This window comes from Xenopus laevis, chromosome 3L, assembly GCF_017654675.1.
Source record: "Xenopus laevis strain J_2021 chromosome 3L, Xenopus_laevis_v10.1, whole genome shotgun sequence".
In the NCBI taxonomy this organism is placed as follows: Eukaryota; Metazoa; Chordata; class Amphibia; order Anura; family Pipidae; genus Xenopus; species Xenopus laevis.
The window spans coordinates 64,618,143-64,643,761 of record NC_054375.1 but is presented as its reverse complement, the minus strand read 5'-3'; the positions used below and the strand labels follow the sequence as shown (position 1 = coordinate 64,643,761).

The window sequence follows — 25,619 nt, the reverse complement described above, 5'->3', positions numbered from 1 at the left end:
AACCCATTGTACATACCGTATTGAAAATGTATTTGTTATGCAACTTTCCAATAAAGGGGGAAAGGGAGGGGAAGAGTTGCATGCCATCATTACACAGCAAAGAATCCAAGTGTTGAGTATACATATTACATCGTATTTTCCTATGTGCTCACATAACACCGTTATACATCACAAGAACAATTGTACGAACCTACAATAAGCTTGTATTCATCTGTTTCTCTAAATAGAAACCACCTTAACCAAGTATCCCTGAAATTTTTCTTTGCCGGGCAGTATAGGCAGAGAGTTTCTCAAATCTCACCAACTCATCAACTTTAGACAGCCAGCCTTGTAGAAGAAGGAGGGGTAATAGATTTCCACCAAAGTGGTATTTGGAGTTTGGCTGCATTTAGTAGATGCCTTTCCAAGGCCTGGTCTGTAATATTATCTGTATTCTCTATGTCCCCGGAAAGTAAGACCTGAGCTGGGTGATCTGGTAATTCGCAGCATAATGCAGATTTACATAGCTGTAAGATTGTTGCCCAATACACTCGTATTTCAGTACAGGTAAGGGACCTGTTATCCAGAATTCTGGGACATGGGGTTTTCCGGATAACAGACCTTTCCGTAATTTGGGTATTCATACTTTAACTCAATAACCTTATTCTGCTTCCAATAAGGATGAATTATAACTTTGTTTGGATCAAATACAAAGCACTCTTTTATTATTACAGACAAAAAGGTATTCAGTTTTACAGATTTGGATTACTTGATTGTAATGGAGTCTATGGGAGGCAGCCTTTCTTTAATTCTGAGCTTTCTGGATAATGGATTTTTGGATAACGGATCCCATACCTGTACTTGATTGACTATACAGGAATTGCATAGAATGTGCATATAGAGTTACGGTCGCTAACACTCTGACCTTCAAAGAGAACCTAAATGGGAAGTTGTGGTAGTCAGTCACAGGCACTTTTAGCCAACTAATATGCTGTTATTATGAATTGTTATAAATGTTTGCTTGCTTCAGAGCTGTAATACAAACTATACAAATAGTTTTTTTTTGTGGTGGTCCCACAATTATAAAGCAGATACCAGATACACTATGCAGAATATAATCCATTACAAAATAAAAGAAAACTAAATAAAACTGGTGTCAGATGTCTCTAATAGCTTTCTATACACCAAAAATGAGGACATATTTCTAAAATAATACACAAAAGCCATGAATATCTTGTAAATTATATCCTTATAAACGGTGAGTTCTGATGTCATGAGTTATAAACGGTGGGTTCTGATGTCATTTCAGTCACATGACTCACTGAAATTTAAGTAAAGTTTAATTTAAGTAAAGTACCCCGTTGCAAAATATGAGGATATTAGAAGTTACCTCGGAGTTCCATGACCTTCGGCCTCGTGTTTTAAATGGTCATGAAACTCCTCTGTAACTTATAATATCATTATAATTTACAAGAGGGGGTACTTTATTCACTATATATTATACAAAATTTGGTAACACTTCTGGTGTTACCAAACGATTATCTGGAAAGTGGTTGGGAGTTTTCCTTAGATAAAGAAGCCTATGTTCTATCCAATTAGCATTTCTACACTTGTGGGTTTTCTCTGCAAGTTTGTTGGTTTAAATACCTGGTAACCTCTAAGAGCAGGAGCAAGAGTTTAAAGTTTCATTTTTCTGCCCTATTCATAAAAACATGCATTAGGTTAATTTTTATCAGGGTGTAGTTTACCTGCCTTTGTGTATTTGGACTGTGGGAAAAACAGGAGTGGCTGGATAAAAACAAGCTTACATGGGGAATATGCAAATTGCTTGCATATTGTGCCTTGCTCAGAATAAAACTCACAGCAAAGCTGAAAGACAGCAGTGCTTATAACTGAGAAGAGATGCCAAATCAATGGCCAAATCACTTATGTGTCCACCTTGCTGTGAAATGTAAACACTTATTTACCCAGTTTTATTTTTAAACTGAACAGTTCCTTTTAAAAAAATGAGAGAAAACATAATTGAGTAATGCAGTACAATACAGAATTTTCCTCCAGACCCCCCATGTAATAGCATCTGCCCCCAACTTGCATGCAATGTGTATGCAAATTATTGTCCATTTTGGCAAACCTCATTCAAGTTGTGAACTTTTTTTTTTCTTTTTTACTGCATTGCTCCCAGAAACCTGCATTCATTAAAGTATTAGGTTCAAATCCACTTGTCGTTAGTTTGAACTATGGACACAAGTTGCTAAGGGTACCCCGCAAGAACAGCCTGGTCCAGGTTGCTGGTAATACCAGGGTTCCTTTGTGTACACTCATGCAATTGCACACAATTTATCAGTGCAGGCTTGCTGAGAGCATTGGCACTGAAAGTTGCAAAAGAGCATGTATGGATGAACCAGTCCGGGGGTTCTTCCAATGAGCACCACGGAGCGATCAGCTTCCTTCTTCTTCTTCTTTCTTCAATTTTCCTGGGGCAGACACATGTGCAGTAGAAAGAAATAGCCGACATCTTCGGTAAAGTTTGGCTTTTCACTCTACTGCACATGCACACCCACGCACAGAGAGAAAAGGAAGCCGATTGATCCGTGGTGCTCGCTGGAATAAACCTGGGCCAGTGTAGTTTTCTCCTGATAGAAGCACCGGCCTGGGGTATCAGGTAATTATATACTATCACTTGGGGTTGCCTAACTTTTGGCAACCCCAAGTAAATAGTGCCTTTCCCTCTCCTTTAAACCTCCTGGAGTATCAACAGTGTTGTACTGTACATCATCTGCAAAAAGACACACGTAGAGGTGGGCATTGAAAGTACTGTTTCTGTTTTTGCAGATGATACTAAATTGTGCAGAACTATAGGTTCCATGCAGGATGTTGCCACTTTGCAGAGTGATTTGTCTAAGTTGGAAAACTGGGCAGCAAACTGGAAAATGAGGTTCAATGTTGATAATTGCAAGGTTATGCACTTTGGCAAAAATAATATAAAAGCAACTTATACACTAAATAGCAGTGTGTTGGGAGTTTCCTTAAATGAGAAGGACCTAGTTTGTAGAAAACAAGTTGTCTAATTCTGGGCAGTATCATTCTGTGGCTATTAAAGCAAATAAAGTTCTGTCTTGCATAAAAAAGGGCATTAACTCAAGGGATGAAAACATAATTATTTCTCTTTATAGGTCCCTGGTGAGGCTTCATCTGGAGTATGCAGTGCAGTTTTGGACTCCAGTCCTTAAGAGTGATATAAATGAGCTGGAGAGAGAGTGCAGAGACGTGCAACTAACCTGGTTAGAGGGATGAAAGACTTAAATTATGAGGGTAGACTGTCAAGGTTGGGGTTGTTTTCTCTCGAAAAAAGGCACTTGCGAGGGGACATCGTACAAGTACATTAGAGGACATTATAAATAGCAGGGGACCTTTTTTCCCATAAAGTGGATCACTGTACCACAGGCCATCCCTTTAGACTAGAAGAAAAGAAATTTAATTTGAAGCAACGTAGGTGGTTCTTCACAGTCAGGACAGTGACGTTGTGGAATGCACTGCCGGGTGATGTTGTGATGGCTGATTCAGTTAATGCCTTTAAGAATGGCTTGGATGATTTTTTTAACAGACAGAATATCAAAGGCTATTGTGATACTAAACTCTATAGTTAGTATAGATATGGGTATATGTAATTTATGTAAAAGTATGGAGGGGTGTGTGTATGGATGCTGGGTTTTCATTTGGAGGGGTTGAACTTGATGGACTTTGTCTTTTTTCAACCCGATTTAACTATATAACTATGTTACTTTTTTACTTTTGGCAATACTTGAAATATCACTTACAAATATAGCTAAAGGGGACCTGTCAGCCTATAATATAATTCCAAATCATTTTCTATCATGTTAGTTGAACAAAATAAACTTTACTTATATATATATATATCTTGTGAATATGCCAGAATGAGGGAATTTATGGTCATGCTTAGATTACAGAAGTACAAGCGGGCAGGAGAACTAGCTAACTAGCTAGTTCCTCTGCCCGCTTATACTTCTGTATTTTAACATGGATCATTAAAGATTTATTTTATTCAAGCTTGGTTTCCCCGATTTCTGACCCAATGATGTCATCCCTTCTATGGAGAGATGATATCAGATGGTTTACAGTTGCATCAAGTATAAGACGAGCCGGCTCGCAGCTGCAAGGACAGTGCAGGGATAGCACAGTGGAGTTTAGTGGCCCTAACAGGATCATTAAAGATTTATTTTATTCAAGCTTGGTTTCCCCGATTTCTGACCCAATGATGTCATCCCTACTATCAAGTTTGTCCTGGACTTAGATTGCATAATTATGGGCTGTGAGAAGGAAGGGGCAGTCAATGTTTGATTTACAGTTCAGATTTACGAATACATTTATAACAGGTAGAGTTGTTTTAATAAAAAAAATGTGTTTCAATTGCAAATGACTTTTATTATACAACTTTTTATGTGTTGGTAACAGGTCCCCTTTAAGTGACACCACTTAAGTTCCTCCTTTTTAATGGAGACATACAGGATAATTAATCTCGCCCTCCCCAATTTTGTAGACAAAACTTAATAATAGATAGTACTGGTTTAACTTTGGGCTAAACATTTATATTTTTTTGTAAAAAAAAATTTATTTTATTGGAGCTGCCTATAAATCTACAAAAGTTGCTCTCTGTGTTTCAAATGAGGATTGGGTACGTCCTAACGGTCCCTGCCAGAAGCACAGTAGGAAGGGGACAGCCAATCACAGGCTTGAGGTCACACAAGTGCTATCAGTTCCCCTGCACAGCCTGGGAAAGGAGGCAGCAGGAAGTGGAAAAGATGGATGGGACTAGTAGGGTTTTTTGCAGACATTTTCAATAAATCAAACCAAAACACTACTTGTTTAAGCACTTTCCTTCTATATTTAAGAGCGTATAATGCACTCACACTTTCTTGTTTTCACACTTCTCCTTTAAGCTTACACTATTGATTATAACAATGTGTATCTTCTAGCCAAAATGCATCAATCCCATTAACTTTTGAGTTCAGTCATTCGTGATTTAACCTATTGTACGCTAGAAAAGAATTAAAACCTGGCTAATATCTAGATAATATAAAATATCAACAGATCAGACAGTTGAAGAATTGTACTAGATTAGTCTGGCATGATCTTCCAGGGGTAAACCCTTACCATATTGGAAAAAAACAGCACAAGACAAAACACAAGATTACAGGAAAATTAAACAGAACATAAAACATGCTTATAGGAAGTTACAAAATACATGCAGGGAAAAACAAATATTTTATGTTCTCAGTCTATAAAAAGGGCAGAGCCATCTGTGGTTTGTAAAACAAAATCAGACTTTTTTTCACTCTCAGGATTCAGAAGTTATAGTTCACCAAACGTAGCAAAGTAAAGTCCTTAAAGGGCATCTCCAGGCAAAAACTTTTGCCTGATAAAAAAAAATGTAATTCAAAGCCATGTAATGTAATTCAAAATACATGGATTGCAATATTTATTTGGTTTTGAAGTTATTTGTAAATGTAATTGTAAAAAGCATAGCTGGATGTGGTCAGGCAAGCTTTCTAAGGTATTGGCTTTTAGCCAGTTTGTGTCTCACACACACTATAATTTTTACACCCTATATTTATTCATATCTATATTTATTCATATCTCAACACATGCACTGCAGGATATGTCAGTGATACAGTATATCTCCCTATATGTTTTTCTTCTCTTATGATAGAGCCGTTAGTGGGTCTGATCAGTAGCATATTCAGGCCCGCTGCTACCCTAGGCACCGGACATGTGAGCACCGCCTGTGACATCAGTGGCTGTGACATCACTGCACAACATGCATGTGTGTGATGTCACTTCAACAGTGCCACTAGAGGGCGGATTTGATAGGAAATCATCCAGCAGCAGGGGATGGATCTGATATGTGATTTTTGATATGTGATTTTTGTGAAAGGGATATGTTGTGAATCAATTATGTGGCAATGCTATGTCTTATAATAAAAATCAAGTTTTAAGCTACATCACAATATGCATTTCACACATTTAAAATCTGCCTTGGAGGCAGATTCACTTGTTCAAACGAGATATATTATAATACACAGAATGGCACCTTGATGTGTGCTAGCCAAATTTATTACATAACCAGATGTTTATTCACCTGGTAACTTTCCTACTTTATTTGGTTAAGATGTTTCTCCAGAATTGGAATGACGTGCGAAGTAACATACCCTGTGCCACTTTAGACCTTCTTGGGGAGCATCCTGTTTCAATATATGTGAGAAATTGTGCTCTCTGTACTAGAAGAGCCAAACTTAGATTTAAAAAAATGGAAATTCAGCTCTCAAATGTACCAGTGGGTTTTTGTTACCTCGGGTAAGCTGCTGCATGGCAGGAATGCCACTGGGTTTGTTTCACCAACTGACCAGGTGGGGATATATTTACATGGACTAGAGGAGAGCACACTAATATCTCAATGGGAAAGTAGTAGGGATGCACCGAATCCACTATTTTGGATTCGGCCGAACCCCCGAATCCTTTGCAAAAGATTTGTCCGAATACTGAACCAAATTCTAATTTGCATATGCAAATTACGGGTAGGAAGGGGAAAACTTTTTTACTTCCATGTTTTGTGACAAAAAGTCACGAGATTTCCCTCCCCACCCCCAATTTGTATATGATTCGGAATCGGTTTGGCCGGGCAGAAGGATTCGGCCAATTCCGAATCCTGCTGAAAAAGGCTGAATCCTGGACGAATACCGAACCGAATCCTGGATTTGGTGCATCCCTAGAAAGTAGACCCTTTATATTCAAATATTTTATTATAAATTATAGTGTGCAAACAGCACGTGGCATACATAACGTTTTCAGGGTGGGGGGCTCCCACCTCCCTTCCTCTGCATGGGGTCGTGTCTAGCATTCAGGGTTGCCAGGTTGGTGGGTTTACAGCCAAATTGGGCTGTTTTTAAAATGTAGTGGCGGGTTATAAAAGTCCAAACTCGCCAACGTACGGATTTGGGCTACTTTTGGAAGTTGCCACAGGTTTGGACTTTCAAAAACCCACCCAATTTTGTGCGGCTGGAATTGGACTCATAGAGATATTGGGGGGGAGTGGCTGAGACCGAGGTACTGTGGACATGTCCTTGGTGAGTGATTCTCTGTACAGCACTTTTACTTTTCCTGCATATTTGTGTTTTTTTTGTACAGTGTATTTTGTACAGTGTAAATTAGGGATGCACCGAATCCAGGATTCGGTTCGGGGTTCGGCCAGGATTCGGCTTTTTTCAGCAGGATTCGGATTCAGCCGAATCCTTCTGCCTGGCCGAACTGAATCCTAATTTGCATATGCATATGCAAATTGGGACGGGAAGGAAATCGAGTGACTTTTTGTCACAAGAGAAGGAAGTAAAAACGTTTTACTCTTCTCACTTCTCTTCTGGGAAGGGGAAAACGTTTTTACTTCCTTCTTTTCGGTTCGGTATTCAGCCGAATCTTTCACAAAGGATTGGAGGGTTCGGCTGAATCCAAAATAGTGGATTTGGTGCATCCCTAGTTTAAACAGGCACATGACACAATGGCAGTTTGTGTATGTTTAAAATGTGCCCTCGTCAGCTAGAATTGTATCATATATATTTGTGTACATCCATTGTATATTGTGTTTGCTGGGATTGAGAGATGCGTGTCTGTGTTATATATATATATAAATGTATGTTACTGTTTTACTTTGTTTTATTACAAATTTTCAGTGTACAAATCGGGCTATTTCGGGGCTACTTTTTAACATGGCTTTTGGCTACTTTTTTTTATAGTCTTTGGCTGGTTGGCAACCCTGCTAGCGTTGCTCTTGCACTTACAAACTCAGTTAATGATAAGTGCTAAACCTGCCAATACGTGAAAGCGTCATCAGCGCGTCTAACACGCACACCCTCGCTTATTGACTGATATTGTAGCATTTGATTGACAACGCCCAATACAGTATAAGAGCGGATAGGACAGCACTGGCACAGACATGTTCCTGGCACTGTTGCGCACCCGCCCTATATACATACTTCTGCAAAGGCGCCAGGTGAACGCGATCCAATAGGGAACGGCGCGTCTAGTTCACAGTCTAGTTCTCTTGCGTCACTTCCGGGCCAGGGCCAGCGTGTAGAAGGAGGGGGCAGACATAGCCCTACCGAGTGGTCGAAAATGGCGGCCGCTCAGTTAACGGATGAGGAGCTCTTTTCCGAGTTAAAACGCTCGGGGATAATGCCCGGCCCTGTTACAGACAGCACACGGCCGGTTTACCTAAAGAAACTGAAGAAGCTGAGGGAAGAGCAAAGGCTTCGGCACGGGAAAGTGCGGGTACTTACGAACAACACAGCGGCGGCGCCTTCAGAAAGTGAGGGAATTCTCAAGAGCGGCGGGGATGTGACGCATAAGAGATACAGCCGCCAGAGCCCACCGAGGGAGCCAGCGAAACAGTCGCCGATCCTTGGCTTCAGCTCCGATGAGTCAGACGCGGACGCAGGGCTGGGAGCGCACGGGAGCCGGAGGGTTAGAGCTAACACACCCCAGTCCGAGAGGAAGCCGGGCCAGCTGCGGGCTACTGCAGACGCCAATGCTGATAGGCGGAAGGTGCCAGGTTGGTGGGAAATGCGAAGGCCGCGGGGGGACAGCGAAGAAGAAGAAGACGACGAGGAGGAGGAAGAAGAAGAGGAAGGAACTGAAGAGGCGTCTAAATGTCGGACTATGAACGGCAGCCGGCACTCTTACTGCAGGGATTACTCAGACACTGATGAGGAGGAGCTGGGGAAGGACGAGCAGCAAGCGAGCCGCCGGAGTAGGCGGGGGTCGAGTAAACAGGCCAAGGAGCAGTGTATGGACAGGGATGACTTGCCCACTTGGCCAGGCTGGTCGAGGGAGGTGGCTGATGTGTCTCCTCGACATCGTGGAGCCGCCAGGAAGTCGCACACTGCGGCAGACTCTGACGGGGCGGGGAATTTGAAGCGCAAAAACAACAATCACCTGGAGAGCGGCTACAACAAGGATCCCCCCAGGGTCTATTTTCCCTCCAACAGCCTCCCCCCACGGATGCCTCTGTCCAACCACACAGCAGCCCCTAACCACACGAAATACTCGCACTATCAATACCCGGCCTCCAAGAGGCAACTCCATAAGGTCGCAGAGCCCGAGGAGGCGCTCCTCCAGCAATTCAAGAGGGATGAGGTGTCTGCTGCAGGGAGATTCAGTGCCCATTACCTGTCCATGTTCCTCCTGACCGCTGCCTGCCTTTTTTTCTTGCTGCTAGGGCTCACCTACCTGAGGATGAGAGGCACCAGTCTTCCTGCCAATGAAAACTGTAAGTATTCCTTATGGCACACTTCTATGTCCACCTTGTGGGCACATAGATCTACAGCAAATCCTTGCATTTGTAGTCCAGCAACTGTGAAACACAGGTTGCTTGTACATTTACATTCCCTTTTTTTTTTTTTATAAAATAGTAAAAAATAAATATATATATGTACTGGTGTTGAGGAGGGTATGGGATTTTATTGGGTTATCGTGAAATAGTAAATCCTGTAGAGTCCAATGAAAACTTTATATCATTTGGGTGTGTAAGCACTGTCCCCTTGTTACTGCTACATGTTCTTCAAGAACTGATTTTCCTATATATTAATAAGTGAAGGTGACATATAAAAGACTGTTTTGCCCACTGCTGTTTCCACCTTATTGTGGCAGCAGTCAAAACACCCCATAATAGCCATAATGGTGTTGCCTCATGGTTAACGTAAAGCTGGTCATACAGGGAAAGGTTTGCTCATTTGGTGAAGTAAACAAATTAGATTTGGCTTTAGACATGTGGATGGCTAAATCCGGCAAATCTGCCTGATTCCGCCTTTAATATGTTGGACCAAATTCAGCTAGTCAAACATTGGCCCTGGTGCCCCTGGTCAGCTCATACTGCCAGACTATGGGATTAGTTTGGTGACGACTGCATCAACTTGTCAATGCAGTCTATGTCTGACAAGGAGAATTCAACCTGTAATAAAAAAAAAACCCTACCCTGGGTAGACACCCCCCCCCCCCCGGGACAAATGCCCCTAATTTGTTACTCACCCCTCCCTGCAGATTTTGGCCTCAGAGTTAACGGCAGCCATCTTCTTCTTCTCTGGTAATCTTCGTGTCTTGGCACCATTTTCGGCGCATGCTCAGTTGGAGTAAATTTCTGCTCCTGAACCACTGCGCCGAAAGGGGGGGGGCAGGTTGGCTGGGGGGATGAGGGAGGGGAGTCTACCCAGGGTAGGGGGGAGTTTTTTTTTATTACAGGTTGAATTCTCTTTTAATCAGAAAAAAGGTGGCCATCTCCATCCACAAGCCCATATTCGCCCTCCTCCATGCTTCCTTCCCATATAGTCCACTGTTTGAAAAAGTGTCTTAGAAAGTCACACAGACCTATCCATGCAGAGTAGTACAGTGGAGCTCACAAGCGCCATCTTCAATATCTTCAGATCCACTTCTTCCCTTTGGTTGTTTGTGGAGTGTTCTGGCGCATGCACAGTAGACTCTTATACCATACAGCACCAACTGCACATGCACAAAAAGGCTTAGTGTCTGCGATTCTTTAGCGAACTTGACTGAAGATACCAAAGATGACGCCCATAAGCGCCGCTGCACTACTCTGCATGGCTAGGTTTGTGCAACTTTTTGGGACACTTTTCTAGACTGTGGACTATGTATGGAGGGGGCAAATGGGGGCTATTAGATGGGAACTTTCTTTAGTGAGGGGGGGTTTAGTTCTCCTTTAAGATGCAGGTTCGTCCTCTTCAGACAGATCCCACGGCATCTCTGCCTATTTATGGGGACTGCTTATACCTGTCCAACCTATATCTACCCAAATAATTGACATATTAAGCAGGTTTGAATAACTTCTGGCCTACTGTGACTCGTTAGACTAGGGGCACATCAGTGTGTTGTTTCTTGTACAGTGGGCCTCTGTATGCCCCACTTTGATACTCAATCTGATTTGCCCTTCATGCAGGTGCCCAATTCGGACACAGTTATGCTCATTTGGTGAGGTTGTAGTTGATTTGGTCAAATTATTTTAGTATGCTAGACTGCAATCAAGATCCCACAAGTTGGACCATCTTGTTTAGTACAGCTAATTGGATTACAGCTGTACCAAACTTTCCATGTGAACATGGCCTGTATTATAATGCATTATTTCCTACTAATTCACTTGTTCTGCCATCCCATTTTTGACATGTAGGATGACTTGCCAGGCCCTTTTTTCCACTTGCAGCTTAGAGGGAGGTTGTAATACACACCAATCGGTGGTCTGACTACAGCTTGTAGCTGTGTCTCAGCAGGCCATTGTCTATTCATATGAATGGAACATTGCTACAAGGAAGAAAAGTGCAACCAAAACTGAGCTCTGTAGCTAATGCTTAAGCGTCTTAGACTTATTCAGACATAGTGTGGCTCATATATAATCACTGGGCAAATGTGCCCATGGGCTGTTACCTATAGCAACCAATCAGTGATTAGCTTTATAAAGCCAGCTGCAAGAAGAACAATGAATGCAGCAATTTGATTGGTTGCTATAGGTAACAGCCCGTGGGCAAATTTGCCCATTGTTGATAAATAAGCCCCATTGATTTCATATTATAGACATATTCATCCAGTTGCAGTTCGAATGGTACGAATCGAGGATTCCTACCATTTTCGGACCGTGTGTGGAGAGTCCCGACATTTTTTGCCCCACGGATATTGGTCGTTTGGTCGATCGGACAGGTTTAAAAGATAACTGTCGGCTGCCGATAATATCTCTGTGTTTATTGCAGATCGTACGATTTTCAGTGGGAGACTGTCACCGGCTTTGTCGGGCATAACTTTCGTACGATTGCTGTCAGGGCAGAACATTGTCTGTTCTTTTGCTACTTTATTTGATCGGAATGGTTAGTGGCAGGTCGGGAGATGGGAAAGTCCGATCGTTCAAGGATTCGAACGATCGGATCTTTGCATCTATGGCCAGCTTTAGTCCAATATGTGGAAGGTTGTAGGGGGGATGTTCACCCAGTGTGCCATTAGCCTTATAATTTAGGAATTTTATCGGCACACCTCTCCCATCCTTTCAATATGCGCATATACATGGGATGGAAGAAGGCTGAATCTGCTTTTGAGAAAGCAAGATGTGCCATAAGTCTAAGGAATTCCATAAAGGTGAATCAAACTATTACTTGGCTCAACATCTTCCACCCACTTTTATTCATTTAGCAAGCTACAAAACCTGATCAACAAGTCTGTTTTTGCTATCCATGTGTGGCCAATAATAAGTATTTGGATATATTGAGATCTTTCCATTGTGTGGCTGCTTTGACTTTGCTTGTGGTGCTGCCTTGCATTAAAGTGTGTTTATTTTGTTTTTTTTTATCTCCTTCAGATGATACAATTTTTAACTGTACTAAGAAACACTAGAGCTTTTTCCTTCAAATAGTTCAGAGTTTTATTGATTATTCCTTCAGGTACAAAGGGTGCCCCAATAAGATTCCACTAAATGGCACCTGTCTGCTTAATGTGAATGCCAAGACTGATTGAAACTTAAATAATTTATATAGTGTAAGCAAAGTTTACTTTGCTCGAATAATTGACAGAAAAGGATTTGGAATTATGTAATATGTGACCGGTTCCCTTTAACTGTTATATATAAAGAAGTCTTATATTTTATATTGTAAAATTGTTGGAGCTGTTATGACCGTTTTTTTTTTTTTTTGTTTTTTTTAGTAAGAAGTACAGAGGACCTTAACGTGGATGTAAGTATTAAACTATTATGTTTGCTGTATTCTATAGAGAGCTTGTGTTTAACCTCATGGTTAAATCTAAAAATGTAATGCCCTTGTACCCCTATCCAGATGAAAGCCCAGGGACCACTTGCAACTTTCCTGTGAGTTTTATGGTCACAAGGCTGAATAATAGCTCCATAATTATTTGAACTATATGTTAGTATAGTTTGGCTTGTCCCATGGTAGGAGGATGTGCTTGAGAACTAAACCCTTAAAAATATAGCTAAATGTTGAATACTGAATTTACTGCACCAGCCTAGAGATTAAGCATCCCTATAATGACAGTGCTCCAGTCCTTCAAAGTTATCCATAGAAGCTTGCCATCTGGACCATTTTGTGTGTCAGTGACTCTGCACATGCTTGGTGTTACACCGGGCAGCTGTTGAGAAGCTAGGCTTAGAGGTCATCCCAAACCATCAAACTGAAAATGAGGTCCACTTTTCTAAGAAGCTGATACTACAGGGTTGATTAGTAGATTTTGAGATGCAATCTATATCTACATTCCAATTTTATGATTCTTTGATACAGTATCTATTATGGTTTAAATTATTTTAATTTAAACCATTCTGAATGTGGTCACACCCACATGCAAAATGTTCACTTTTGGTTTTATGAAGTAGCTGGTGTACTGCAGTGACTCTCTGTTGAGGTCATTAACAGACAAGATTATTTATTGTTATCGGTTATATAGCACTGGCAAGTTTACCTTTAACGTGGAAATGTGTTGTATGCTTTTGAGTGTGGGAGGAAACCATACCCAACTGAAATCCACACAGACACACTTAGATCCAAAATCCTTGCAAATAATTCCTAGTCTGGCATCAAACTCTGCTCCTCAGTGCTGCAAGGTCTGTGTGCCTGCCACTTAGTTCCTGTTCCACCCAAAATCTTTAGCCCAGGTGGGCTCACTTGCATGAGTGATTCTCTGAGCACCTTGCATTTTAAATGTATTCTTCTAGGGTGGTGGCACACGTTCAGGTTCACGGAGATTAGTTGCACATCAACATCTCCTCTTATTCGGGGGACTAATCTCCCCTGAAATGCCTTCCCGCCGGCAAGAATCTGAATCGATTGCCTCACGAGGAAATTTCAGGCGAAGCGATCAGAGTGCCATCCTGCCGGCAATTCGCATTCTTGCCAGCGGGAAGGCATTTTGGGGAGATTTGTTGCTCGGTCGACTAATCTCCATGAATTTGAATGTGTGCCACCACCCTTAGGGCTCTTACACACGAGTATTTTGGGCTGTACTCTTCTGCGTCCTATTTCAATCTGTTCAACTGCAGGGGAACGCAGGCCCAGACACACTCCGTTCTTCTGTATGGTCTGGTCCTCATGATGATGCATGTAAGTACCGAACGCTGGTGGAACGCAAGGGAACACAGACCAAAAAGCTTAAAACGTGTGTAAGAGCTCTTAGTGGGTTCTGAGATATTATATGTAAGCCTGCTATTAGCAGTCTAAAATTGCTATTTTTTTTTAATTCAAGAAGTGCATATTCAGTTAGGGTAGCTGACACTCTGACCTTCAGTTAAACCTTTGGGGTTCTGATTTTGGAGTTGTCAGTGACTAGTATGAACAGTCCAAAAATGCAGGTATTTCAGAAACCACTAAAATAAAAAAATAAAAAATGAATGCAAAGTTTGCAGATATTCATTTGTTGTGTGTAACCAACATCCAAAATGAGGGTTAATTTTTCTCTGGCTTATCAGGTATTTTTATTTGGTACTTAGAAAGTATTTAAGAAATTAGTTTCATTGCCTTTACTGGAGACATTTAAGATTGTGATACTTGAATTAAAAAAACAATATAAATATATATATAAATATATGTAAATATTTCACAGATTATTTTCGCAACAAAGTCTTGTGGCAATGTATAAAACCAAATTCTTATTTTCTTTCAGCAGAGTAAGAAAAACCTGATGACTACTTTACAGAAACTGCATGAGAAACTATCAAAAACAGCAGGTAACATACATTAGTCTTTATCTTTGTATAAATGTCAAGCAGAAACTATTGCAGTTGCGTTAGGGCGGCTACCTTTAAAAGGCATTGATTTTTTACAGTTGTGGAAACGAGTTGTCTAAGTTCTTATATATATTCTTATTTAGAGCTACAGCCCAAAAACCTATAGGCCTGATGCACTGCATGCAGTTAGGCTAGATTTTTTTTTTGGGTAAGGACCTTAGTTCTTTTGATTAATTGTTGTTTTTTTCTGTTGTCTCTGGCGACACAGGGACTTTAGGGGTTAAGCTCCATCCTCCAGGAGGCAGGACACTTATAAAATTGTTCAAAAAGGGGCGTGTCTGGATCTCCCAGGCTGGTAGTTAAGATTCACTTGTGTCCCAAGAACAGGGGACTTCACAAGACAGGAGTGACATGGAGGCCCCAGCTCCACTATGGGCTATGCAACTTTCTCAGTCATTGGCTTCCCTGCAGGGACTTCCAGCCATAGCAGATAACCTAGGCAAGGTTCTATCCAAACTGAGCAAAAAGAATACCAGCAAGCGCAAGAGAGCAGACAGCCCTAAGGCTGACACCGCCTCACACAGATCTGATATTTAATCTGCAGATCAGAACTCCTCACATTCAGAGGGGGAACTTCATACATCGGACGCATCTTCCGATGAAGATGAAACTCAAGAGGAGAGCAAGGATAGAGATGCACAACATGACATTGATGGCATTATTAAGGGAGTACTTGACATACTTAATATCACACAAACCCATGAGAAAGACCAGTCTATAGGTCTTTTCAAACGGCAACACAAGACAACAACTGTTTTCCCAATCATGAACAGCTGACTAAAGGTGGTCATACACGGAGAGATACGCTCGTTTGGCGATGTCGCCAAACGAGCTGATCTCTCTCCGATATGCCCACCTTGTGGTGCCACTGGACATAAAGGATGCATATCTTCGCGTTCCAATCTGGCCCCCACATCATCGCTTCCTTCGATTCGCATTTGCAAACAGACACTACCACCAGTTTGTAGCCCTGCCCTTCGGCCTCTCCTCGGCCCCCCGAGTTTTCACCAAACTGATGGCGGCAGCACTACGCTTACAAGGGATATCGATAACACATTACCTGGACGATCTTCTTATAAAAGCCAGAACAGTGGAGGAAGCGACGGCAGACCTCAGCCTAGCAATCTCAATGCTCCAGGATTTTGGATGGACCATTAACTGCTCCAAGTCCAACTTAAACCTCGGAATGGACTTCAACACAATCATGCAGCTAGTCTGTCTCCCTCAAGACAGAGGAGAATCAAGGAGCAGGTCAGACAACTTCTTCGCAATCAGAAGATCACGATCCACATCGCAATGAGAGTCCTAGGGACGATGGTCTCAGCCATAGAGGTGATACCATTCGCACAGATGCACCTGCGCCCCCTATATTCGAACATATTAGCGGTTTGGAAAGGGGGACCCCTATCCCGATCTTTTTCCCTTTCACAATCGACAAGGAACTCTCTCCTTTGGTTGTTGAAACCCGACAACCTAAACAAGGGCCAGTAATGGGCGACACCAATTTGGAATGTCATAGCCACAGATGCCAGCCTTTGGGGATGGGGAGTGACATGCAACAACCTATCAGCACAAGGGCCATGGTCACTAGAGGAGGCAAAGCTCCCAATAAACATACTAGAACTAAGAGCCGTAAAACTGTCTCTCAAACAGTGGTCACAACTGCTCTGGAAAAAAACAGTACCCGTGCAAAGCAACAACGCCACCACGGTAGCGTACATAAATCGGCATGGAGGAACACGCAGCAAAGCTGCCCCCTAGGGACAACCACAGATAGATCTGATGGCGTCCAGAAGCCAAAGGGTCCCAAATTATTTCACACTGTCGGGACCCAACAGCATCCGGAACGGATGCAATGACACAGAATTAGTGCTTCAACCTAGCTTATGTCTTCCCACCTCTTCCAATGTTACCACGGGTACTAAAGATCATCAGACAATTTCAGCACACAGTAATCGTGGTGGCACCATACGGGCCACGGAGGACATGGTTCTCAGATCTACAGGACATGTCGATAGAGCATCCTATACGTCTAACTCCCGGCCAGACCTTCTAATCCAAGGGCCAATTGTTCACCACAACCCAGGCCTATTCCTTTTGACAGGGTGGCTATTGAAACCACCATCTGGCGAAAGAGGTCATTACCACCATGCTGAAATCCCGAAAACAGTCATCTTCTAGATCATACCACAGAATATGGCATGCCTACTACAACTGGTGTGTTGAAGAGGGGTTACCCTTCCTAGACCTCAACATCCCTAGGAGTCTGTCTTTTCTCCAGACTCCAGTTGAATCTTAAACTTAGTTCACTAAAAGTGCAAATTTTAGCTCTATCAGTATTATTTCAAACAATGCTGGCCTTAGATGATTCCATACGAACATTCATGCAGGGAGTTCAACATTTACAGCCTCCTTTCCATTCTCCAGTACCAGGCTGGGACCTGAACCTAGTATTGATGCTTTACTCGATGCACCATGTGAACCCATGGGATCAGTTTCAGAGTCACTACTCACTAGAAAGGTGGTATTCTTAATGGCAATTTCCTCTGCCAGAAGAGTATCCAAGTTGAGTACACTATCATGTGAGGCACCGTTTCTCATCTTTCACAAGGACAAATCTGTTCTACGTACGTTACCATCCTTCCTACCTAAGGTGGTATCTCAGTTTCACTTCAATCAGGAAATTGTAGTTCCAACATTATGCCCTAAGCCTAAGAACAACAAGGAACGATGACTGCACAAACTGCATGTAGTGAGAGCACTTCGCTGGTATATAGAAAGATCCAAACCATTTTGACATTCCACGTCTCTACCTCTAATCCCATAGGGACCCAAGAAAGGCCAGACGGCCTCCAAGGCAACCATTGCAAGATGTATCAGAGAAACAATACGGCAAGCCTACTTGTCCAAAGTGAAGACTCCACCGGTGAAGGTTAGAGCACACTCGACAAGGCCAGTTGGAGATTCCTGGGCGAAGCATAACTCTGCATCAGCCGAGTAGATTTGCTAAGCGGCTACATGGTCCTCAGTTGAAACATTCAAAAAATTTTACAATCTTGACACGTATTTCTCAGCTGAGGCGGCGTTTGGCTGAAAAGTACTGCACCTGTGTGGTGCACAGTCCCTGTGTCTGCCCGCACGTCACTAGTGCATATGTAGATTTGTAAACATGTAACTGATTTTAAAGCTTGTTTCCCATTATTTTCTGCCAGTATGATGTCTGTGCTATTATGTGCCTAATTGATTCCTGTTTGGAATGTATCCTGGTTACAGTGATCAGTGACCGTAGCAGCTAGGCTGTAGCAGCCGAGTTCCTGTAACTATATTAAAAGTAACTTCTGAATTAAATTGATTCTGCTTACCAGGATCGTTTTGCCCTAACAAAACAAAAAAAGTGTTTCTGGGAAAGGCAGACCAGAAAGGCAAAATTAATTTATTAACTGTGTGTGTAAGACTTGATGTATTGGTGAGTAAAATGTTCTTTAATCACAAGAGGTGGTTTTGAGGTGTTTATAATATTTTTGCTGAAATGTGAATTTTGCTATTGTAAAAGCAGATAGCCTTCGTGGATACAAGCTGCTTAACCAGTAGCAGGCATAGATGTTTAGTTATTACAGTTTGGCAATACGCCGTCTAAATCAAAATGTTAGTTTGCGCTCTGATAGGGACTTTGACTGTTGTATACACATTTCCATAGTTTTAGTAACATGAATTCCCATATGAACTGTTTGATAATTTGTTTATCATTCCAGGTGATTACATATGTGGCAACACTGATCACCCTAATATATCCGTCCAGGACGCAAGGCAGTATTTAAAGGTGGGTGTATTTTTGTTCTAGACGCCTTTATCTATTCTGAAATTATATAGTAGTGACAGGATGCTTAGTGCAAAGCAGTTCTTAAATAATTTATTTTTATATTTTGGACTTAAATTAAAAATCTATCATTTTTCTAGAATGTTATGAAGGTTAAGTCTGCCAAACTATGCATGCATAATGCTCTTAAAGGGGTACTTCACATACCAAATCATGCAATAGGATACTTGTCTTGTAATATCCTACTCATTATACATGCATACATATACTGTATTTTATGTCTGTGTTACTGAGTAACAGTAATTCAAACCATTATCCCTTAAATGTCTTGTATCTCTGGTGTAAACGCTATTAGAAAACGTGGACCTGTCCAACTTTGGGGCCATGACTTCACTGTTTCTTATTGTGAGCAGTCATAGGCCTGATGAGTGTGAGTGTGTAATATTGGGCCCAGGCAAGAAAGCTTTCCATACACTGATGGATCTTTTTTTCAGTTTGGCCAAATCTGGTTCAAATGATCATTTGCCCACCCCTATAAGGGTAGTCATCACCTTGTGTAAATGTATAAGGAATATTGCATTTAACTAAATGTATTGGTAATGAATTAATACAAGGCTATGAAGTGCTTGTACCAAATTTGTTATGATAGTGAGTTCAGCATACTTAGTTTAAACCCAATAAGTGATTCTGAAGCAAATTACTGCAACAAAATGTTACTACTTCATACAATTCTTTTCTAAGTTTCATCAATCACAGTCAGAAGGGTCGCATTTTACAGTAATATTCTGATAGTTAGACTGCTGGATGGAACCATGGAAATAAAATGGTAGAAGCAGTACTTTAATAGAATACAGTTTAAGGCTCATTATTCTAGTCAGTCTATCTTCAAAAGAGAGCCCAACAATTCACTAACATGAGTGCTATGTAAGGGAGCTTTTCTGTAGGACATCTTTGATTTCATGATCTTATTATTGTTTCTTGTGTTTACAGACATTAGGTCAGGAATATGAGCATGAATTTAATAACACATTGGTGTGGATTTTAGAACACTCTGCTACAAGAGATGTTGGTATCAAGTAAGTGTTTTATTATGCTGGGGAGTAAAAAAAAAAGAATCCTTTAATATGTGTGTCGACTATATTAATTATTTAATTTATTTTTTAATTTAACAATAGGTGCTTTTCTGATCCTGATTCCATATTAAACATAACCAGTGTGAAATACCTGGAATCAACTCTGCCCAAGTTGTCGTTTATGTGCCGAATCAAACGTGCAGTTTTCACTGTAGCGCACAGGTCATCAATTTTTTTTATTGGTGAGTCTCAAGTTCAATATTTAATATTGTATGTATATATTTATATAGTGCATTCTGAATGTAAGGAGCAGCAAGACAGAAAGGTTTAAAATGTAAAACAGCAGTCTTGTGCAGTTCTACTTAGTGTGTTGGTTTTTTATATATATTTAACCATTTTGGCTTAAATTACATTTTTAGGAGTTGGTGTGCTCTTTGGTCTACTGCGATACATGAAATATCGTTGGGCAAAAGAAGAGGAAGAGACTAAGCAAATGTATGACATGGTTGTAAAAATTATAGGTATGATTTCGTATGTTTCATTTTGCCTGTCACTGCTCTATTTTTGTACTTGCAGTTAATTGCCATCAATTTTATTTACAGATGTTTTAAAAAGTCACAATGAGGCTTGCCAGGAAAATAAAGATTTGGAGCCGTATACACCAATCCCTCATGTGCGGGATTCTTTAATATTGCCTCAAGACAGGTTTGTAAATTTTAAATGTATTTAATCCATTCCTTTTATTTTAAATCTGTTGACTTTAGAAGGAAAATTCAATGTGCAGTGCCAATTTTACCTGTACTTTCAAAGTATCGCGTCCTCATAGCTATCTTGCAGTATGTCAAAAACAGAAAAGTTTAGTACGGTGGTGCCTAACAAATTGGAACTACACAGTGTAATAGGGTTTCCTTCTCTGTTAAAGTTAAAATGTTGTCTATCTTCAGTCAATAATGAAAGTAGCAGGCTTTGAGGGTAGATATCTATTTTAGCTTTTTTTTCTTTTTGATCTGTTATAGCCCTTCCTATGTAGCTTATAGCCTTATCTGTACTTCCAAGATATCCCTCTCAGAATTCAGAAAATTGTACTACACAGCACATGTGCAAGTCTTATTTCTGAAGTCTGTCATATCCATATTCAGACCTAGGCATCTTGCTGATTGCTGAGCTGTAATTTGAGTAAAATTCAGGTAGCAATATATATTGACATTTAAAATAGTTGTATACCCCAGTTTCAAGCACCCATTCCCCTCCCCTACTGGGATGGTTAATCTGCCCCTAAGGTGGTGCCTACAACCATGAACACCTTAGCACGTTACTGCTAGAGCCATTGTAATTTAAAGGTTTGCCAATACTTTCTCAAGGCAAACTCTCTTTTTCTTTTAAATACTGTATATTTTTTTTAATGTCCTAAAAATTATTATGTCCTAAAAATGTTATCCTAATACACAGGGAATTATGGCTATTGAATTGAGGAAAACCCTTTTGTGATTTAATTCACTGGGAAATGCCTAACATCGACACCGTACAATGAATTAGGTTTCCCTTCTTTAATGATGTAACCTTAATCAGTGTTCCTCTAAACACTTATGCAATTTACATTTATTTGTTGTTATTAGCTATTAGTTTTAGACTGTTAATGCATTTTTTTTTCAGCTCACTGGTGTTTAAGCAACCCTAATTGACTACAATAAGCTTATGCGGTCCTTAAATAATGGCAAACGTTCCATTCTAAGTAGCACAGCAGAATTATTAATTTTTTTTTTTTTTTTTTGCTCCTTCACTGCAGCTGCCTTCTGTCTCATTATGGGATTGAGGTTACTTATATGGATCAGCTCATAGAACACTTAAATGCCACCTACCCTGTGGTGAGGTTCTTTTGGCTCCATAAGTACATTGGACCCACAAGCTTAAAAGAACAATCCATGTATCATTGATAGTACAGCTAAACCTATGTTGCAAGCCAAACCCATATTCCTTTCCTAAAGGTGTATTCTCTGTTTTTGCTGGGTTTTTTTAAAGGAAGAAAATGAAGAAAGTTTGGGACCGGGCAGTTGAATTTTTGGATGCCAATGAATCCAGAGTACGCACAGAGACTCAGAAAATAGGTGGGGCAGACTTCCAGGTGTGGAAATGGATTCAGCCGTCTTCAACATGTGATAAAATCTCAGTCATGCCTTCTAAAGTTTGGCAAGGACAAGGTATTTCTAATTTAATACGGACATTATTGGCGCAAAAACAGTTGGTTTATCTTTTTATTTAGACTGATAACCACAAAGGGCCAATTGTTTCTTGTTGTAACACAACTTGCATGTATATAGATCTGTGTAAATAAATCTCTGACCTCCGTTTAGTTGTAAAAAATGGAAATAAAATGCGCTTTAATGAAACACAGTATTTTTTCCAATTGCAGCTTTTCATTTGGATAGAAGAAATTCTCCTCCAAATAGCCTGACTCCCTGTTTAAAAATACGCAATATGTTTGATCCAGTTATGTAAGTATAGAGGAGTTAAACATTTTGGGGAAACCACTGTTTACAATTTAGGTGCCAGTGTTGGTGCAAATTACAAGAATATTTTGATGCCAGGACTATGTAAAGTATCCACTCCTATACTGTGTGATTTAAGTGCCTTCCTTTATAATTGTTTATCTGCACACTGGAATAAAGGCTTCATTTTGTTTCACCCGGCTGCTAAATATAGCTTGGTTTTTTCTTTTGTTAATTGGGACAGTCCGTTTCGTACAGGCAAATTTTAAAAATAGGCTGTTTTAACTCGGCCTTTGTTTCCTTTTTCAATATTGTGTTGAAATGGGTAGGGCAGATATGTGTTCATGAGTACTAAACCTTTGAAAATACTAAAAATGTAAGGGCAAATTGTCTAATGGTTTTAATCAGTCCTGTCTATATATGTTCTTAATGTGTGAATGTTAAGATAATGGATTGTTACATTTTAAATCTTATCCTAGCAACTGCCATTGGAGAGACTAATTTTAGAGCCTCTTCTCTTTGGTTAAAAATATTGAAAATTGTAAAATGGTTCACAAAATTTCAAGTGTTGTATAACTTTAATAGAAAATTCTCACTAGTTTTTAATGCAGGAAGTTGCTACTTTTTAAAATATGTACTGTCACTTTGTTTAGGATCAGATCAAAAATGTACTATTTTTGTTTATTTTGCCTCAGGGAAATTGGAGATCATTGGGACTTGGCAATTCAAGAAGCAATATTGGAGAAATGTAGTGATAATGAGGGGATTGTTCACATTGCTGTCGATAAGAATTCACGCGAGGTAACATTTTTCACTAACCTTTCACTATTTTCAATCCACCCCAACAGTCTTCAGTGCATGCAGTTATTTATTTATTTTTTAATTTTTTTTTTGCAGGGTTGTGTATATGTGAAATGTTTATCTCCAGAATTTGCAGGAAAGGCATTTAAAGCATTGCATGGCTCATGGTTTGATGGTAAGAAAGTGTGCTTGTGCACTTCCACTAAGTATTCCAGTTTGTGTAACTACTGTAGTATGACTTCTTCTCCTTCCTTTGTTTAGGAAAGCTGGTGACTGTGAAATATCTGCGATTAGATCGATATCATCATCGCTTCCCTCAGGCCTTTACATGCAGCACTCCTTTAAAGCCTTCAAACACACACATGAACTCACTGTTACACTTAAATCTTCGGACTGGCGCATCAAATTTGCAGTCATGCTCTTGAAGATATTGCATTTGTTATGACTGTTCTAATTACAGCAGAAAAATCTACTTGTGGGGGAAACTTCATCTGTCTTCCTTTTTTCCACCCTCATCTTCATCATTTTGTCCTATTTCCTCTGGTATTGGAGGTCATTTAGACTTTTTCAAAGTGGGGAAAGATTCATAGGGCCCCACTTATTTTTTTAACAGGAGAATGGATTTAAATGCAATGGCTTACAGTGCATCTTGTTTAGAGTTGTTTTTGTTTGTTTCTTTAAGACAATTTTCAGATATTGCTGACCCTGATGACTGTTTTTGCTACAGTGAAATGCGGAAGATAATTTATTGAATTCCTACAGTTTGTTTTTGTCTATACAAATATTTACCCTGATCATACAACTGTCCTTTTTAGATAAACTGTTTAGACCTGCTGCTGTAGATAGTGATTTTTATTACAGCTGAAGTACAGGTTAAATCTAGCTGGTTTCTGCAGGAAATTGAAAAATTTTTTTTATTTTAATTTAAAAGTGATGGCAATGGCAAAAGTCCTTCGTGCAAATGTCTGCTTTAAAGCAGTGAATAAGCTTCCTATTTTATTCATAACATAATGTTATTTTATATAATAATTTTGGCTGCACCATCTCCTAAAGGTCAAACAGCCAAATACCTTTAAAAGTATTAGAAAGAAAACTTTAAATATCTTTTATAGGTTTTATATAAAATGTCTGTTTGTGCAAGGTCTGATACCAATTGTAAAAATTCAAATTATTGTGAGCAATAAAGAAACAATTGGCAGATGCTGGGCAATTTTGTGAATTGCTGTATTTATTTAGACTTTCTATAGTATTATGGGTTGTTTAATTGCCAGGAATGAATTACATTTAAAATATAAAAATAAATTACGTTTTTGGCTAGTCAAGGGTCGTATTGAGCTGCATTCAACCTTTGCAGGTGTCTGGTTGAAGGCCCTAATTTATATGGAACAGAAACCATACACTAGGGTCTCTGTTTACCACCAAGAACAGTAAAAACAAAAAATACTTGGGGGGAAAAAAATTAGTTCATACTTTTTTAAAAAAAAATAAATACATTCAGAAATTGCAGTAATTTTTTTAACATATTCAAATGTTACTAACTGAATATGGTATTATGAGTTTTGTAGTTTCTATTGATTAAAAATATTAAAATATATTGTTTTTAGGTTTTAGTGCATGCAAAGTTTATTGCATTAAAATAATGCAGGGTTTTGCGACACATTTTCTTTAGTACTTTCTTTGTTGGTTAGTCACCAAAATTGACCGTGGCAGTATCTGCTTCATAATGGTACAAGATAGCATAAACATCAAGATTTAAAGGAACAGTAACATTAAAAAAGAGTTTTAAAATAATATAAGTTTCTGTTGCACTGCACTGGTAAAACTGGTTGTTTAATTCAGAAACACTACTGTAGTTTATATAAATTAGCTGCTGTTTTGCTATGGGGGCAGCCATTCAAGAAAAAAAAAATAGTGCTAAATGGTACAGTTTAAATAGCAGATAAATTCTGTAGAGAACAAGTTTAGTTCTTACACAGAAATCTAAACTTACTGTATTCTGTATGATAAATAGGAATGTGCATCTTCAAGTCTATGGTGACCATGACCTTTTCTTTGAGGCAATGCTTCTGTACTTAAGGTCTCCATCTGAGTTTATTGCTCTATTTAAATATCTCAAGTATAGGATTGTTCTTCATGCGGGGAACAAAATCTGCGAGGATGGATTTTAAGTACTGACAAGGTTTGTTTAGGAATAATTGTATCATACTTAAAGGGGAACTATCATGAAAATAAAAATTCTTAAAATGATACATTGCATAAAGTAATTTAATTCTCTAAATATAATGTATTACAAATTTTAGATAGTTATAAAGATATTTCATTTATTATACTGCTCTTGTTACAGCTGCTTCTCTCCTACCCAGCCTCAGGCCAGCTCTGCGTCGGAGTCGAATAAATTGATTGACAGGTCTGCTCTAACTCTGATTGGCTGAAAGCGCTGTCAATCCTCAGCCGTTTCTAACATCTCCCTGCCACAAAGGCACTTCACCTTCCTTGTCTGTTCCTTGCTTGAGAGTGAAGCATGCAAATCTCCTGCTCTTTCCTTCAACAGCCCCTTGTGGAAAGCCAGCCGTAGTAAAGTTTAAAAGGTACCTTCTCCAGTTAACTGCTGCTCGTGT

General features: G+C 39.9%; 2 protein-coding genes across 3 annotated transcripts in view; one reads left to right on the top strand and one right to left on the bottom strand.

Annotated features, from left to right (window-relative positions):
- wif1.L (WNT inhibitory factor 1 L homeolog) overlaps positions 1 to 8,159 on the bottom strand; it is a 33,944-nt gene extending 25,785 nt beyond the window's left edge. The window contains exon 1 of the mRNA XM_018252418.2: positions 8,025 to 8,159. The gene's annotated coding sequence lies outside the window, so the exon portion shown is untranslated. The remainder of the gene's footprint in view (positions 1 to 8,024) is intronic.
- A 4-nt stretch (positions 8,160 to 8,163) lies between these two features.
- Positions 8,164 to 24,211, top strand: lemd3.L (LEM domain containing 3 L homeolog). Of its 2 annotated transcripts, none has more exons than XM_018252416.1 (13): positions 8,164 to 9,316; positions 12,739 to 12,767; positions 14,704 to 14,764; positions 18,577 to 18,644; positions 19,632 to 19,717; positions 19,817 to 19,956; positions 20,134 to 20,235; positions 20,317 to 20,419; positions 21,734 to 21,912; positions 22,125 to 22,206; positions 22,896 to 23,001; positions 23,098 to 23,176; positions 23,263 to 24,211. In XM_018252416.1, exons 1-13 carry the CDS (start codon positions 8,164 to 8,166, stop codon positions 23,424 to 23,426), a joined length of 2,352 nt encoding a protein of 783 aa, XP_018107905.1. In that variant the 3' UTR covers positions 23,427 to 24,211. The 2 variants fall into 2 exon arrangements, with proteins under 2 accessions (XP_018107905.1, XP_018107904.1); XM_018252415.2 differs by having other exon boundaries at positions 14,701 to 14,764.
- Positions 24,212 to 25,619: the final 1,408 nt, after the last annotated feature.